We start from the raw sequence: 14750 nt of genomic DNA on the forward strand, positions 1-14750 counted from the left end.
TCTACATTAAATCTATAACTATGAAGAACCAAAATCTACATTAAATCTAGAACCATTAGGAAATAAATTCTAAGTTAAATCCGGGACTATTGAGGACCTAAATCTAGAACCATTAAGAACCAAACTCTAGATTAAATCGAGGGCCATTAAGAACCAAACTCTAGGTTATATCTACAAACATTAGGAACCAAACTGTAAGTTAAATCCAAAACTCTTGAGGACCTAAATCTACATTAAATCTAGAACCATTAGGAACCAAAATCTAAGTTAAATCTGGGACTATAGAGGACCAGAATTTAGATGAAATCTAGAACCATCAAAAATCATAATCTAGGTTGCATCTAGAACCACTGTGAACCAAAATCTGCATGAAATCTAGAAACATTAGGAACCAAACTGTAAGTTAAATCCAAAATTATTGAGGACCAAAATCTACATTAAATCTAGAACCATTAAGAACCAAAATCTGTGTTAAGTCTAGAACAAGTAGGAATCAAATTCTAAGTTAAATCAGGACCTAATGAGGACCAAAATCTAGGTGAAATCTAGAACCATTAGGAATCAAATTCTAAATTAAATCTGGAACTATTGAGATTAAATCTAGAACCATTAGGAACCAAAATCTACATTAATTCTAGAGCCATTAAGACTCTGATGGCCTCTGAGGAAACCATTCGATGACATCTCAGAAGTTTAGAGATATCCACAGAACCCTGAAAACCCATGGAGCAGCGTGTATCTAAGTGTGTTATCCTATCAATAGGCTGTTTTTGGTCCAGATTAAAACTATATTTAAGCTGAACTATCCATATTTATTTTGTCTTTTATTTTAAATAAAGCTACTTTTCATTATTTGCAGTAATTCTTATTAATGTACAATTAATAAAGTGCTGAGTTTTATCATGAACACTTCCTGTTTACTCTTTCATAGGCCTAAAGCAGTGTGAGGTTTGGGGTTATAATAAATAACGGTTATTATTATTATTATTATTATTATTATTATTATTTTGAATAACAGTGGAGGCATGTTATTAAAAAAAAAAGAAGTACAGAGTCACTGTGGAGATAGTGATACCCACAATGCCCTCGGAAAAGTGTTCTGGTGGAATTCATCACCATATCAGTGTCACATTGCTGTATCATGCAGTTCTGCTTCAAGACACACACACACACACACACATGAAAGGGTCAGTAATAATGCCCGGAGATGAACAAACTAAAAAAAAGCTCAAAAACAGCTTTAAAACACACACAAACATGCACTTAAAAGCAAATGCATTGAGACAATACTTCAGCCAAGAACACAAACACAAACAATCACACACTTCCACTTACAGCATCCTTCCTAAGACGAGCACAAACACTCATAGACACGCCACAACCTGCGCACACTAAAAGTGTCGGTGTTCTAGAGATTTGATCCTAAGAACTGAGAAACACAGCAAAGATACTGAACTGGATATGTTTGTAGATATGGGGTGGCAAAGAGGGGGGCAAGAGTGCACTAAGGGGTGGTACGACTGACTGAGTGTATAGGAGCATTGTTGCATTTGTAAGATATCTGATACGTTCGTTAAATTTAGAGTTGAAATCAGTTCTGCGTGAATTACAACACAAGTTACAGAAGTTATACAACTGTCAGAAAATCAATTAGACCGAAGCTGAGGTGGCAGATTGAAGTGGCATTTTTTTTTGGGGGGGGGGACCTATGCAACCTTGAGTGAGGAAAACAAATGCGAGAAGAGCACATGAAGGGAGAGATGGAGCAGCTGAGAGGAAGTGAGAGACAGAAAGAGTCATCCAGAGAGAAAAAGATAAATATAGAGCAGGAAAGATATAGGCCTACAGTGTGTGTGTGTGTGTGTGAGGGTGAGAGAGAGAGAGAGAGAGAGAGAGAGAGAGAGAGAGAGAGGGGTACCTGAGCTAATCACACTGCTGGAGATGCTGTGTGTATCCAGGAGGTTCCTGAGCCACTCGGCGGGGATGCGGGACTCGCTCTCATAAATAGTCTGCAGCATAGTGAATGCCGAAGCGAGCCCTGTACCCCGGCACCCGATTCTCACCAAATCTCACTCGTATCCCTTTTCCTCCTCCTGTCCTCTTTCAGTCGTTTTAGTCGCTGCAAAAAAAGGCCAGTCTGTTCAGAGTCTTTAAGCTGACCGACTGACTGGCGAGGAAGAAAACGGCTACACTGCTGCACTGTTTGTGCTCTTTTTTCCAGATTCACCTCGAAGCGCCGCCTGTCACACTCTGACTATCTCTCGATCTCTACAAAACTATCTGTCTCCCACCTCCTCTGTCTCTCGCTTTCCTATCATCACCATGTGAGTGTGCAGCACCTCTCTCTCTCTCTCTCTCTCTCTCTCTCTCTTGCTCCCAGGTGGCAGGAATAGCAGCAGGGCCGGCCCAGGACAGAAATAGGCTGGGCCAAACCAGGGGAGTGGAACAGCGGCTAGACGCTTAAAATAGCAACACAAAAACACAGCTGTCTGCCTTCATCCTTCTCCCCAGCTCCCTGGTTCCTCTTTATCTCCTCCTCTCAGTCTTCCCTTATCTTTCTCCATTATTTGCACTTCGTTCCCCATTTTTTTCCTGCTTTCTTCTCTGATAGGCCTGTCTTCGAACTCCAGGAGATCTGTTATTTCATCAGCCTTTCTCTGCATTATTTATTATAAGTACTAATAAATACGCTGCTCTCGTCTTCATGACCATTCAGTTCTCTTTCTCGCTCTTCTCTTTCTATTTCAGTTATTCGTCTTGTTGAAGATGCAGTGTTTCTCTGATGCCTGTAATCATCTTGTAATTACAAAGCCTCCATAGAATAACTGCAAATTGAAATATTGCACTGCAATCGAGCTGGCTTGTTGCTGCATTTCAAGCTACTTTGTACACTTTTTACATTTTTCTGGTCTGGAAATAAGCTCCACCCCATCCAGCTCCACCCATTTTCCTAAAAAGGTAACAAATTCATGCGCTGTTTCTAGGTTTAACAGAGGAAGTGAGGCAGTTTTGGGGTAAAGGATAAAGTATTGTCGATGTTTTTAATGGAAGTGCATTTCACCTCACAGCCACCAGAGGGCTCTATAAATTGCATACCGCTCCTTTAGTGGCACAGAGGGTAAGACAAATAAACCCTGAAGCACTCCTTCCAGGAAAATGATATCGCAGCCTTCAAACTGAAGCCCAGTGCATGCCTTAAATGCATGCACTCTGGAGTATCTGATTTTGTAACCTTGTTTCTTTACCATCACAAAAACTTGCAAACACGAGCACCTTCTTTTAACTGAATCAGTAGCCTGGCTAGGGGGAAAACAAAAAAAAACCAACAACAAGAAGACAGAGTCATCTATATCCCCCGCCCTATATACCAACTATATACCAAGTTTCAAGATATTATTTGTCACATTTTTCAAGTTCTGCTGCAGGAAACCAACCCTACCTCTTTACACTGACCTCAGCAGCCCATGGCATAAGCCCACCGGATCTTTGGTCCAGGTGAGCTAAAAATTAAAATTTCTTACATTTCTTAGTATCAAAAGGCACATATACATTACTTAATCAACACATATACCAACTTTCAAGACCATACCACTCAGTTTTCAAGTTCTGCTCCGGAAACAAAACCTACCCCTAAGACTAACCTGAGAGACCGAGTCTGAAATTGTTTCCAGGGAAACATGAAAAATTTAAATTTCTCAAATGTTTTAGTATGAAAAGGCACATCTACATCACCTGGTTAACATGTACGCCAAGTTTCAAATCCGTATCATGAATAGTTTTGGATATATGCTCCGGAAACGAACATTGCTCTTAGAAACTAAGTCATAATCTATTTTCTATGTAAATATTTGAAAAATACTTTTTAAAAAAAAAAAAAAATCCAAAATAGCAAAAGGCACCAGTTCACATGTTGCTTGATATGTATACAAAGTTTCATGAACATATCTTCAGTAGTTTTAAAGATATGGCCCGGAAACGAAAACGTGACTGGATGGACGGACAACCGGACGGAACCCGTTTCTATGTCCCCGACAAACTTTGTTTGTGCAGGGAGATTAAAAAAAAAATAGTTGTCACGTCCATGTGCAAGACTCATAAAATCACAATGATTTCAAAACAGTAAGTTGAGAAGTAAAAAAGAAAAATAATTCAAGGTAAAAGAAATTAAGGCAAATAAATTAAAGTTTTAGACCAGAGTTACTGCATGAAAGCTATTTCTAAGAGTCCTGACACGCTACTTAAAGGAACGGTTTGTAATTTTAGCGCCCTCTGCTGCTTGCAAGATGAACTGTAATTGCAATTTTAAAAAACGTCAGGCCGGATCGGTGCAGCCTCCGCAGTGATGCGGTCGCTTTACCGGTCCGTCGTGGTGAAGGAGCTGAGCCAAAAGGCGAAGCTCTCAATTTACCGGTCGATCTACGTTCCGACTCTCACCTATGGTCATGAGCTTTGGGTAATGACCGAAAGAACAAGATCGCGGATACAAGCGGCCGAAATGAGTTTCCTTCGCAGGGTGGCTGGGCGCTCCCTTAGAGATAGGGCGAGAAGTACAGTCACTCGGGAGGAGCTCGGAGTAGAGCCGCTGCTCCTCCACATCGAGAGGAATCAGCTGAGGTGGCTCGGGCATCTTTTTCGGATGCCTCCTAGACGCCTCTCTGGGGAGGTGTTCCAGGCATGTCCCCCCGGGAGGAGGCCCCGGGGAAGACCCAGGACACGCTGGAGGGACTATGTCTCTTGGCTGGCCTGGGAACGCCTCGGTGTTCTTCCCGAGGAGCTGGCCGAGGTGTCTGGGGAAAGGGAAGTTTGGGCTTCCCTGCTTAGACTGCTGCCTCCGCGACCCGGTCCCGGATAAAGCGGAAGAAGACGAGACGAGACGAGACGAGACGAGAAAAATGTCAGGCCTTCCCCTTCCCCTTCACCCACCTGTTCTGTTGAAACTATCCAGGACCCTGTGGATTGTCTTATTAAAAAAAAAAACAGGCAAAGATGAACAGCTCTGTTCCAGCTGGGGGCGGAGCTAATTTCCAGGCCATAAAATGCAAACAGAAGTCTAAAATAAACCAACAAGAACCGTGTCATGGCAATAATGTGTATCATAGATTTGTTTGGAGCTATGCAGTGTATATGTCTAGAAGCACTTTTAAACATTACAAACTGCACCCTTAAAGGCATAACATGGATTGAACTTCTATATTTAAAAAAGTTTTACCATGAGACATGAGCTTGCTTCTAAACCTGCTGTTCCATTTTCAAATGACCTGGCCTGGTCCGTCTCCTGTAATGCATAAAATGCTACGAAAATAGCCTGCTAAAAATGAACAGGCAGCTTGTGGTCGGAGAAAAACCTTTGCCGCACCTTGGGAACGTGCGTGTTTCCTCTGCTTTCAGTAAATAGCATGTTTCCGTCAAGTTATGTCCAACCTTTATTTACTACAGACCTGGCGAAACCGAAAAACTAAACAAAACACGTACACCATCACGACACATGATGCTCAAACACACAAAAATCACTGTCCCTTAGTAATCTTGCAAAGATCCACTAGGAACAGGACGTCCTTTAGGGTGTAGTAATCAGTGTCCTATTGCTCAGGTGATTTTTAAAAAATAAAGTCGTATTTGGGATGTCACAACAGTAGAGCGATTTTTCTAATCACTATGATTGCTAGAAAGAGCTGTAAAGACCACTAGACAGATTTCCACAAAACCATTCTGGAAAAAGACCAAATTATGCAGACATCAGAAATCTGCTGGACGACTTAAAGAAAGGAAATGATGCAGAGGCGGCACATATCCCCAGGAAGAACTCCTGCAAGCAACAGGTTTACTCTGCTGCTATTGTTGGTCAAAGGGGCATCACGATTTTATTTTTTTTTTATCACGGGGAGTTCCCAAGATACATTCTCATCCAGTGGACAATACCGCCAGCGAAACCTAGGTCACACATACATGCAAACCTCCTGCTACCGAGGTTTTCCTCTCCAGACAAAACAGACACTGCTACAAAAATAGGTCGTCTGCATAGGCCTGTTCCTGACAGAAACATTTCCCCAAGGTGAAAGAAGACTAGTTCAAAAATCAACACAACAATGCTGAAAAAGCACACATCTGACTCAGTTTGCACTTGACAAAGTTCAACTCAGATAGGAATTATCCACATAAAGATACCAGTCATATAATGCCCCAGACGTCTATTTATATCCGATCACTCAGACCATGTCAGAAGGCTTGAAAAGATGCGACATAAAATGGCCACATAAAAAAAATTGCAAGTTTGTATTAAGGCCTTTAAATTCTCAAACCTTTGAGGAAGGATGTGTTTCGGTTGTCAGTTGTGGCTTGGCGAGACAGCTGTACAATTACTTTGTTACTATATTTAAGCCTGGTTTTCAAATATCTGTACTTTCTCTGCATTTTTCTTTCCCAATGCTTTTCAAACTACAGTCCTACATTTCTCATTCATTTCTTTTTGTAGCACCTTTTCCTGATGGGGGTCACGATGGCAGCAGGGTGAGAAGGTCATTACACACTTTTCTATCCACAGCCAAACATTCCAGCTTCTCTTGGGAGATCCCGAGACCTTCCCAAGCCAACTGTTACCCCTTTGCCACCAAATCAGTTCCAGGGCTGGTTCGGGGCCAGTGCTGGTACTGGTTCACAACTCATTCAACTTGTGAGCCAGCTGAAAACCAGTTTGCTTTTCCATAGCTCGCGGTGCTAAACGGAGACACGTCATTACGTCACTGTATACATCAGTTACGTCGTTGTATACGTCATTACGTCGCTGTATACGTCAGTTAGGTCGCTACGTTTGCATAAACCTTGGCATGAATATCGAAGCAAAAACAACACGGAAGAAGCAGCAGCAACAACAATAATAATAATGGATGACTTCGCGTTTGTACAGCTGCGGCTTCTCGTCGCTTAAAAATGGCGATCTTTCGCAGTCTTGTTATTGTTGTTGGTCTTAACAACTCCGCCCCCCCCACTGACGTAAGCGGTTCTTTCGTCTGGCCCAGCAGAGAGTTGGTGCTAGCCTGGAATCGGTTTTTCTGGCCCCAGAGCCAGTTCTTTGTCAGTGGAAACAGAAAACCCGGTTCCAAACTAAGCACTGGCCCCGAACCAGCCCTGGAACTGCTTTGGTGGAAAAGGGGCATGTGAGATATAATCTTTCCATCGAGTCCTGGGTCTACCACAAGGTCTCTGTCCTGTAGGATATACCTGATACAGGTCTACTGGGAGCCAACCAAGGGGGATCACTGTAAGGTGATCAAGGTGTGCACCCTTTCACAGAGAGTAAGCTCAGCAACCCTGCAGAGGAACCTCACTTCCAGCATCTGGACCCAACCTTATTCTTTGTTCACCACCTGTCTCTTTTGAGCAAGAACAGGAAAATAGATGCTTTTATCTGCAAAGTGAGCTCCTACTTCATCACTACAGATGGATAAAGTGTTTGTAAGACTGTTCGTGATCCATTTGTCAGTCTTGCACTCTCTTTTTCCATCAATCGTTTAGAAGATTCTAAAATACTCCTCCACCAGGGGCAAGGTCTGCCCCCTGACCTGAAGGGAGCATCCTACTCTTTTTTCAAGAAGAAAAGCATGGCCTTGGACTTGGAGGTGCTGCTTTCCATCCCACCCACTTCACACTCAAGAGCAGAGCATTCAAGTGCGCTTTTGGAGTCCATTTTGGATGGTGCCAAAAGAATAATATCACTTGCAAATAATAGGGATGTTACCTCTAGCCAACCTTACTGGATACACTGGATACCTTTCCAACCCTGGCTGCTTTTTAATATCATGTACAGGAAAACCACAAACAAGAGTAGAAAAAAGAAGACCTACCCTTGAATCCAACACTTCTCTGAAAACGATTTGGACATAAGCTAATGTAAACACAACTCTCACAGAGTACAGATCTCATGCAGAAGTGATGCAGCTACAGTACGTATCCTGGTCTCCGTTTCCATTTCCGGTTGAGAGTACGCCGTGTGCATTTTGGCTGCCGCTTCTCACTGGAGCTTTTAATTTTTCTTTTTTTCCTTTTGTTTTTCTTTTTTGTGTTTATGTAGTTTGATGTTTGTTTTTTGTTTGGGCGTTTTGTCTGCAGGTTGTGGCATGGCTCCAGACCCAGTTTTGGTGTCGGTTCCCTTCGGGCCTTGGTGTGCCGTGGGTGATGCCTGTGCTCCTCGCTGTGGACTGTAGTGAGCTCATTGCTCTTTTTGACATCAGGGTTGTCCAGCACTCTGTGTGGCGGTGCTTTTGTGCTTGGTGCGGCATTCTGAGCGATGTTGCCTGGTGGTGTCGCGTTGGCTGTGCGGGTGGTTTAGGACATGCCAGCAGTCTGTGTGGCGATGCTTCTGTGCTCACTTTGTGTGGATCCATGGTGTGGTGTTCCAAGTGATGTTGCCCGGCAGCATCACAGCAGCTGTGCAGGTGGTGTGCGATTTATCTCCGTGTGCCTGGTGGGACTGTGGTAGCTACGCCATTGGAATTACATCCTGACCCTCTTTTGGTGGACTTTTTCCCCCCTAATTGTAAAGTGACCTTGGGTGTGAGAAAAGCACTATATAAATTGAACTGATTTATTATTATTGTTATTATTATTATTATTATTGGGCGGCACGGTGGTGTAGTGGTTAGCGCTGTCGCCTCACAGCAAGAAGGTCCTGGGTTCGAGCCCCGGGGCCGGCAAGGGCCTTTCTGTGTGGAGTTTGCATGTTCTCCCCGTGTCCGCGTGGGTTTCCTCCGGGTGCTCCGGTTTCCCCCACAGTCCAAAGACATGCAGGTTAGGTTAACTGATGACTCTAAATTGACCGTAGGTGTGAATGTGAGTGTGAATGGTTGTCTGTGTCTATGTGTCAGCCCTGTGATGACCTGGCGACTTGTCCAGGGTGTACCCCGCCTTTCGCCCGTAGTCAGCTGGGATAGGCTCCAGCTTGCCTGCGACCCTGTAGAAGGATAAAGCGGCTAGAGATAATGAGATGAGATGAGATTATTATTATTATTAATCTCTAGCAGTACCTCCCACAACAAACATCAAAGTACACAATTATAGGCCTTCTCCAAATCCATGAAGCACATGTAGATAGGATTAGCATACACCTCACAAAGCTGTGCAAGATAAGAGCTGGTCCATGGATCCACAACCTGGACAGAGTCCAGATTGTTACTCCTGTAATGATATTTCTCTAGAAGTGTACAGTATATATGTAAATTCCAGACATGTTTGCAGAGTCGATCTAAAGTCTTTACAAATCTGTCTGTCATCCTCATATTTGAGGGTCAGCGATCCAGAAAGCCGTCAACTAGCTTTCATGAATTCTCTTGGGTGACTAAAGCCTACCAGAGGGGCCCAAACCCTCATCTGGTGGTGGGTACACATACACACCTATGGGCAATTTAGCGTGGCCAATTGACTTAATCTGCATGTCTTTGGACTGTGGGAGAGAACCCATGCAGGCACGAGGAGAACATGTAACAGCCACTGGGCAGCACGGTGTTGTAGTGATTAGCATTGTCGCCTCACAGCAAGAAACTTCTGGGTTCAAGCCCAGCGGCCAACAGGGGCCTTTCTGTGTGGAGTTTGCATGTTCTCCCTGTGTCTGCATGGGTTTCCTCCAGGTTCAAAGACATGGGGTTAGGTTAACATGGGGCGGCCTTGGGCTGAGGTGCCCTTGAGAGAGGCACCTAACCCCCAATTGTTCCCTGGGCATGGCTGCCCACTGCTCTGGGTATGTGTGTGTGCATGTGTGTTCACTGCTTCAGATGGGTTAAATACAAAGAGGAATTTCACTGTGCTGACAAATAAAGCTCTTCTTCTTCAAAGTCCATGCAGAAAGGCCCCAGTTGGCCCCTGGGCTCGAACCCAGAACCTTCTTGCTGTGAGGCAATAGTGCTAACCACTGCACCACTGTGCCGTCCTTTACAAATCTAAAGTTTCTCAATTAGATAAAAAGACACAAACATTTATTTCTCTCTTGTCTACTTCTGCTACAGTGTTTAACTTGAACCCATTTCTTGACATTTAACCAAAAATGTTAACACAAGAGGTTTAAAAACTGATGTTATGTTAAAATCTTGATCCAATCCAGATGCAAGATGTGTGAAATCACTATGTGTAACCGGTGCCTCACCCACTGGTATGAACATGCACACGTGCACATACACTTGTGCTCAAAACAGCCCTTGCTTCAGAAGACCGTCAGCCATCTGGACAATCTTCAACATAGCGAGTCGGTCATGGCTTAACGCTCAAAGAACTGCAGGCCAACCAGTGTAACCTTCATCGATCAATCATAGCTGACGAGCACAACACTGACACACATACGGTCTCACTCTCTGTCTCTCTCTCTCTCGCTCTCAAATCAACAGCGCCCCCTTTGGACCAAAGGACAATAGTGCAGGAGGAATGTCTTCCTCTGATGTACAACTTTGATCTAAAGCCAGTCTTAATCTGTCTTTTTAACGATTATTACTTGTCATACTGTAAGAAATGGTCTTAATAAAATCCTAGCCAAGTTTTATAACAAATTGTACAACAATTCAATGAAGATTCTCGAAGGACAGGCCTGCAATTGCAGAGAATTACTACATTCTGCTTGTCATCAATCTATTGATGTGTCTTCATGCTAAAAAAGAGATTGTATTAAAACAAACATTTTTCAAAATGATTTTGAGGTAATAAGGATTCTTTCTGTCCATTAGCAGGTTTTAATTGTGTTTCATCATTTTCATGACCATGTTCAGAGTTTATTCTGAATTTGGCATAATTCTATGCCGTCATTCTATCGCTGGCTCTTTGGCAAGCACTGTAGCAATCTGAAATTGTCATAAAAATATCTGACACAACCAGAACTTTGTCGTACACTGGGTTCGATAGCAACAGCACTGAACTGGCCTCTAGTAAACGTGTAATACATGTTCTAAGACTGCAGAACTCGACTCTGGACCAATGAATTCTTTTACCATGTGTGAATTTTGTCTGTGAGAACAAAATTAGGCTAAAATTTTAATTACAGTGGAAAAACAGACAAAGGAGACAATGTCCTATTACTATACGTCAAAACCCAAGTATCTTGTAAGCAGGAAGCTTTTGGGTGGAGGTCTGTTGGGATTTGTTCCTTCCTAGTTTTACAGATTAGTGTGTGTGTGTGTGTGTGTGTGTTGTCTATGAAGTCAGGAATGTAACAGGCTTCCACCCTTCTAGCCCCCTTAGACAAGAACTCATCCATCTTAAAATCATAAGTTTTTAATGCTGAGATCGTCCAAACACGCAGCATGATGCTCTGTCTTAAAATGGTCAATTTGCTGGTTTTCCACTTGACATGACCAGGATGAAATTCCAATATCGGATTGTCAGACTCATAACCTTCATAAATCAAACGAGAACACTAGAACATCTGGGCTTTGTGTTTCATGTGGGGTTAACATCGGTCAAAGCGCATATTTTGCAGTGCAATCATGTCAACACCACAATATGACAATTACCCCTTTTCCACCAAATCAGTTCCAGGGATGGTTCGGGGCCAGTGCTGGCGCTGGTTCACAACTCGTTCAACTTGCGAGCCAGCTGAGAACCAGTTTGCTTTTCCATAGCTCGCGGTGCTAAGGGAAGCCACGTCATTACGTCGCTGTATATGTCATTACGTCACTGATACATCAGTTACGTCGCTACGTTTGCATAAACCTTGGCGCGAATATCGAAGCAAAAACAACACGGAAGAAGCAGCAGCAGCAACAACAACAACAATAATAATGGATGACTTCGCATTTGTACAGCTGCTGCTTCTCGTCGCTTAAAAATGGCGATCTTTCGCGGTCTTGTTGTTATTGTTGTTGGTCTTAACAACTCCGCCCCCCCGCTGACGTAAGCGGTTCTTTCCTCTGGCCCAGCAAAGAGCTGGTGCTAGCCTGGAACCGGTTTTTCTGGCCCCAGAGCCAGTTCTTTGTTCAGTGGAAACAGAAAACCCAGTTCCAAACTAAGCACTGGCCCCGAACCAGCCCTGGAACTGCTTTGGTGGAAAAGGGGCAAAAGAGACCTGAAGTGCTTCTGAAGTCATACTCAGTGTCATAGCTCCAGTATTAAGTCTCAAGTATTATTCTATCCACATTCACTGGATATGAGCCATCATGCACTCTGACTGGCTACTCTACTACTAGGCTATCAGCTCATATACCATGAGTAGAGAGAAACAAAATGGTGGAGCATGTTGCTGAATGAACCGAGGATTAAATAAAAACTACTCGAAAAACAAAACCCCCAAAAAATACAAAAAAGCAACAAAATATGGAATGAAAGTATTTGATAGTAAGAACATCTCATCTCATTATCTCTAGCTGCTTTATCCTTCTACAGGGTCGCAGGCAAGCTGGAGCCTATCCCAGCTGACTACGGGCAAAAGGCGGGGTACACCCTGGACAAGTCGCCAGGATAGACACAGACAACCATTCACACTCACAGTCAATTTAGAGTCACCAGTTAACCTAACCTGCATGTCTTTGGACTGTGGGGGAAACCGGAGCACCCGGAGGAAACCCACGCGGACACGGGGAGAACATGCAAACTCCACACAGAAAGGCCCTCGCCGGCCCCGGGGCTCGAACCCAGGACCTTCTTGCTGTGAGGCGACAGCGCTAACCACTACACCACCGTGCCACCCTAGTAAGAACATGTCTTTTTTATTTTTCAAGAATTATTATTATTATTGCGCCAGTTTGTTTACATTGTAAGCGGAAATGATTTTGTCGGACGTTTTGTATAAAGATTTTATTTAGCGAATTTGTCAAAAATAAAAATAAAAATGCTCTGGTTCTCAAAATCCAGTGAATGTGGATAGAATAAAACAGTTATTCCACTCAATCTCATTGTACATGGCTTATAGTAGACTCAGCGCTACGCACCTCGTCAGCTATCAGCTCATGTACGACTCGATTTTGTGGAATAATTGTTAATTATACATTTTTGACAGAACAACAACAGCTCAACACATACTCCATGGATATATCTGCAGGTCAAAAGTTGAATTATATGATGCTGTTTTATATGTAATCCTACTGGAAACTTTTAACAAGTCCTGATCCGTACATTTTTGTGGGCTTTTTTCCTTTTTTTTCCCCAGTGGAGCATTTCAATAGTTTAAAAAAAAAAAAGTTCAACTCTTGAAATTGGTGAAAACTGATAACCGGTGTTATTCAAGTCAAGTTTATTTGTATAGCGCTTTTAACAATAAACATTGTCGCAAAGCAGCTTTACAGAAATTTAAAGACTTTAAATATGAGCTAATTTGATCCCTAATCTATCCCCAATGAGCAAGCCTGTGGCAACGGTGGCAAGGAAAAACTCCCTCAGACGACATGAGGAAGAAACCTCGAGAGGAACCAGACTCAAAAGGGAACCCATCCTCATTTGGGTGACAACAGACAATGTGATTATAAATAACTCGCTTCTATCATAGTGTCCTATATAGTCACAAAGTGTATACCTACAGCCCTGTCTTAGGCACCCTAATTTTTTTCATACAAACTTTGTTATAGATTTCTATTTTGTGAATTCTACATTATCGAGTCAGTACAAAAACATTTTAGAGTCCATACGTTCGTTTTCCAGCACAAAATTAAATGTTACAGAAAAAAAGTTTGTATCTGAGCAGCATATTACATAAGAGAGCACTTTTCAGATTAAAAAAGAAAACGTAATGAAGGCTACTGGGTTTTGGTGCAAAATGAAGAAGCGAGTGTGACAGTCAAAGTGTCCAGAAGAACTGTGGCTGGTTCTGTAAGATGCTCAGTAAAACCTACAGCTCATTTCCTTATAAAACTGCTATTTATTTTAAAGATTTTTGGGGGGCTTTTTTCACCTTTATTGGATAGGATAGTGTAGAGACAGGAAATGAGCAGGAGAGAGAGATGGGGAGAGAGCAGGAAATTACCTCATGTTGGAATCAAACCCAGGTCCCCGGATTTATGGTATGGCGCCTTATCCACCTGAGCCATGATGCCTCCTACTATATATTTTTTTTTTTTTAAAGCAAAGGGTCATCTTACACCAAATACTGATTTTGTTTCATTTATTATGGCTTACTGCTGTTGAGAGCATTTTCTAATGTTGAAACATTTCATTTCATTATTTTTAAGCCATTTTTGGTCTACAGCATTTCTTTACATGTGCCTCAGATTTTTGCACAGTACTGTATATTCATAGTCATTTGTCTACGATGGCCTATAAGTGCAAAACACATTACCAAACCCAAAAACACAAGAGCAATTTCAGAAAGCGCAACAACAAAACCAAAATAGCAACAGCGAATTGAGAAACACATCAGGATTAACTCGAAACAGATAGCAGGGTTGCCAGGGTCATGGTTTCTACGCCAAATTGGGATTTGGAACAAGGTTGTGGGTGGAAAAAGCAAGTCCACAGGTGGCATTTTTTTGGGACTGGTTTAAAAATAGTCTGCAGATGCTGAGATCTTGGTTCAAAACGAACAGTCAGAAATAAATCTCATCAATTTCCACGCACACACACACACATTAGCTACAGTAAACTAAGGGAAAATATACAGTACGTAAATGCAAATAATGTAGCTATAATATGGACAGAGCCATTTCTGTTTAGAGATATATGATAAAAAGTGAGAGAGGGAAAAGAGGATTATGGTGTGGAAAATATCCATAACAGCTGATGATAAAAAATTACTGCAAGTCAGAAATGCATGCACACCACAGTGGCCTTGTTTTCCGTGACAGACTGAG

At 42.6% G+C, this 14750-nt stretch overlaps 1 protein-coding gene across 5 annotated transcripts in view; it reads right to left on the reverse strand.

Annotated features, from left to right (window-relative positions):
• LOC132900500 (histone deacetylase 9-B) overlaps positions 1-14750 on the reverse strand; it is a 130633-nt gene that overhangs the window by 100809 nt on the left and 15074 nt on the right. For 4 of the 5 annotated variants that reach the window (XM_060942630.1, XM_060942629.1, XM_060942628.1 and 1 more), the window contains exon 1: positions 1919-2349. The exons of the other annotated variant lie outside the window; for it this stretch is intronic. In XM_060942630.1, coding sequence (XP_060798613.1) covers positions 1919-2018 — 100 coding nt within the window. In that variant the 5' untranslated portion in view covers positions 2019-2349. Of the gene's footprint in view, positions 1-1918; positions 2350-14750 lie in introns of those variants that run through there. 5 annotated transcript variants of the gene reach the window in all.

Source organism: Neoarius graeffei, chromosome 16, assembly GCF_027579695.1.
Source record: "Neoarius graeffei isolate fNeoGra1 chromosome 16, fNeoGra1.pri, whole genome shotgun sequence".
NCBI classification, from domain to species: Eukaryota; Metazoa; Chordata; class Actinopteri; order Siluriformes; family Ariidae; genus Neoarius; species Neoarius graeffei.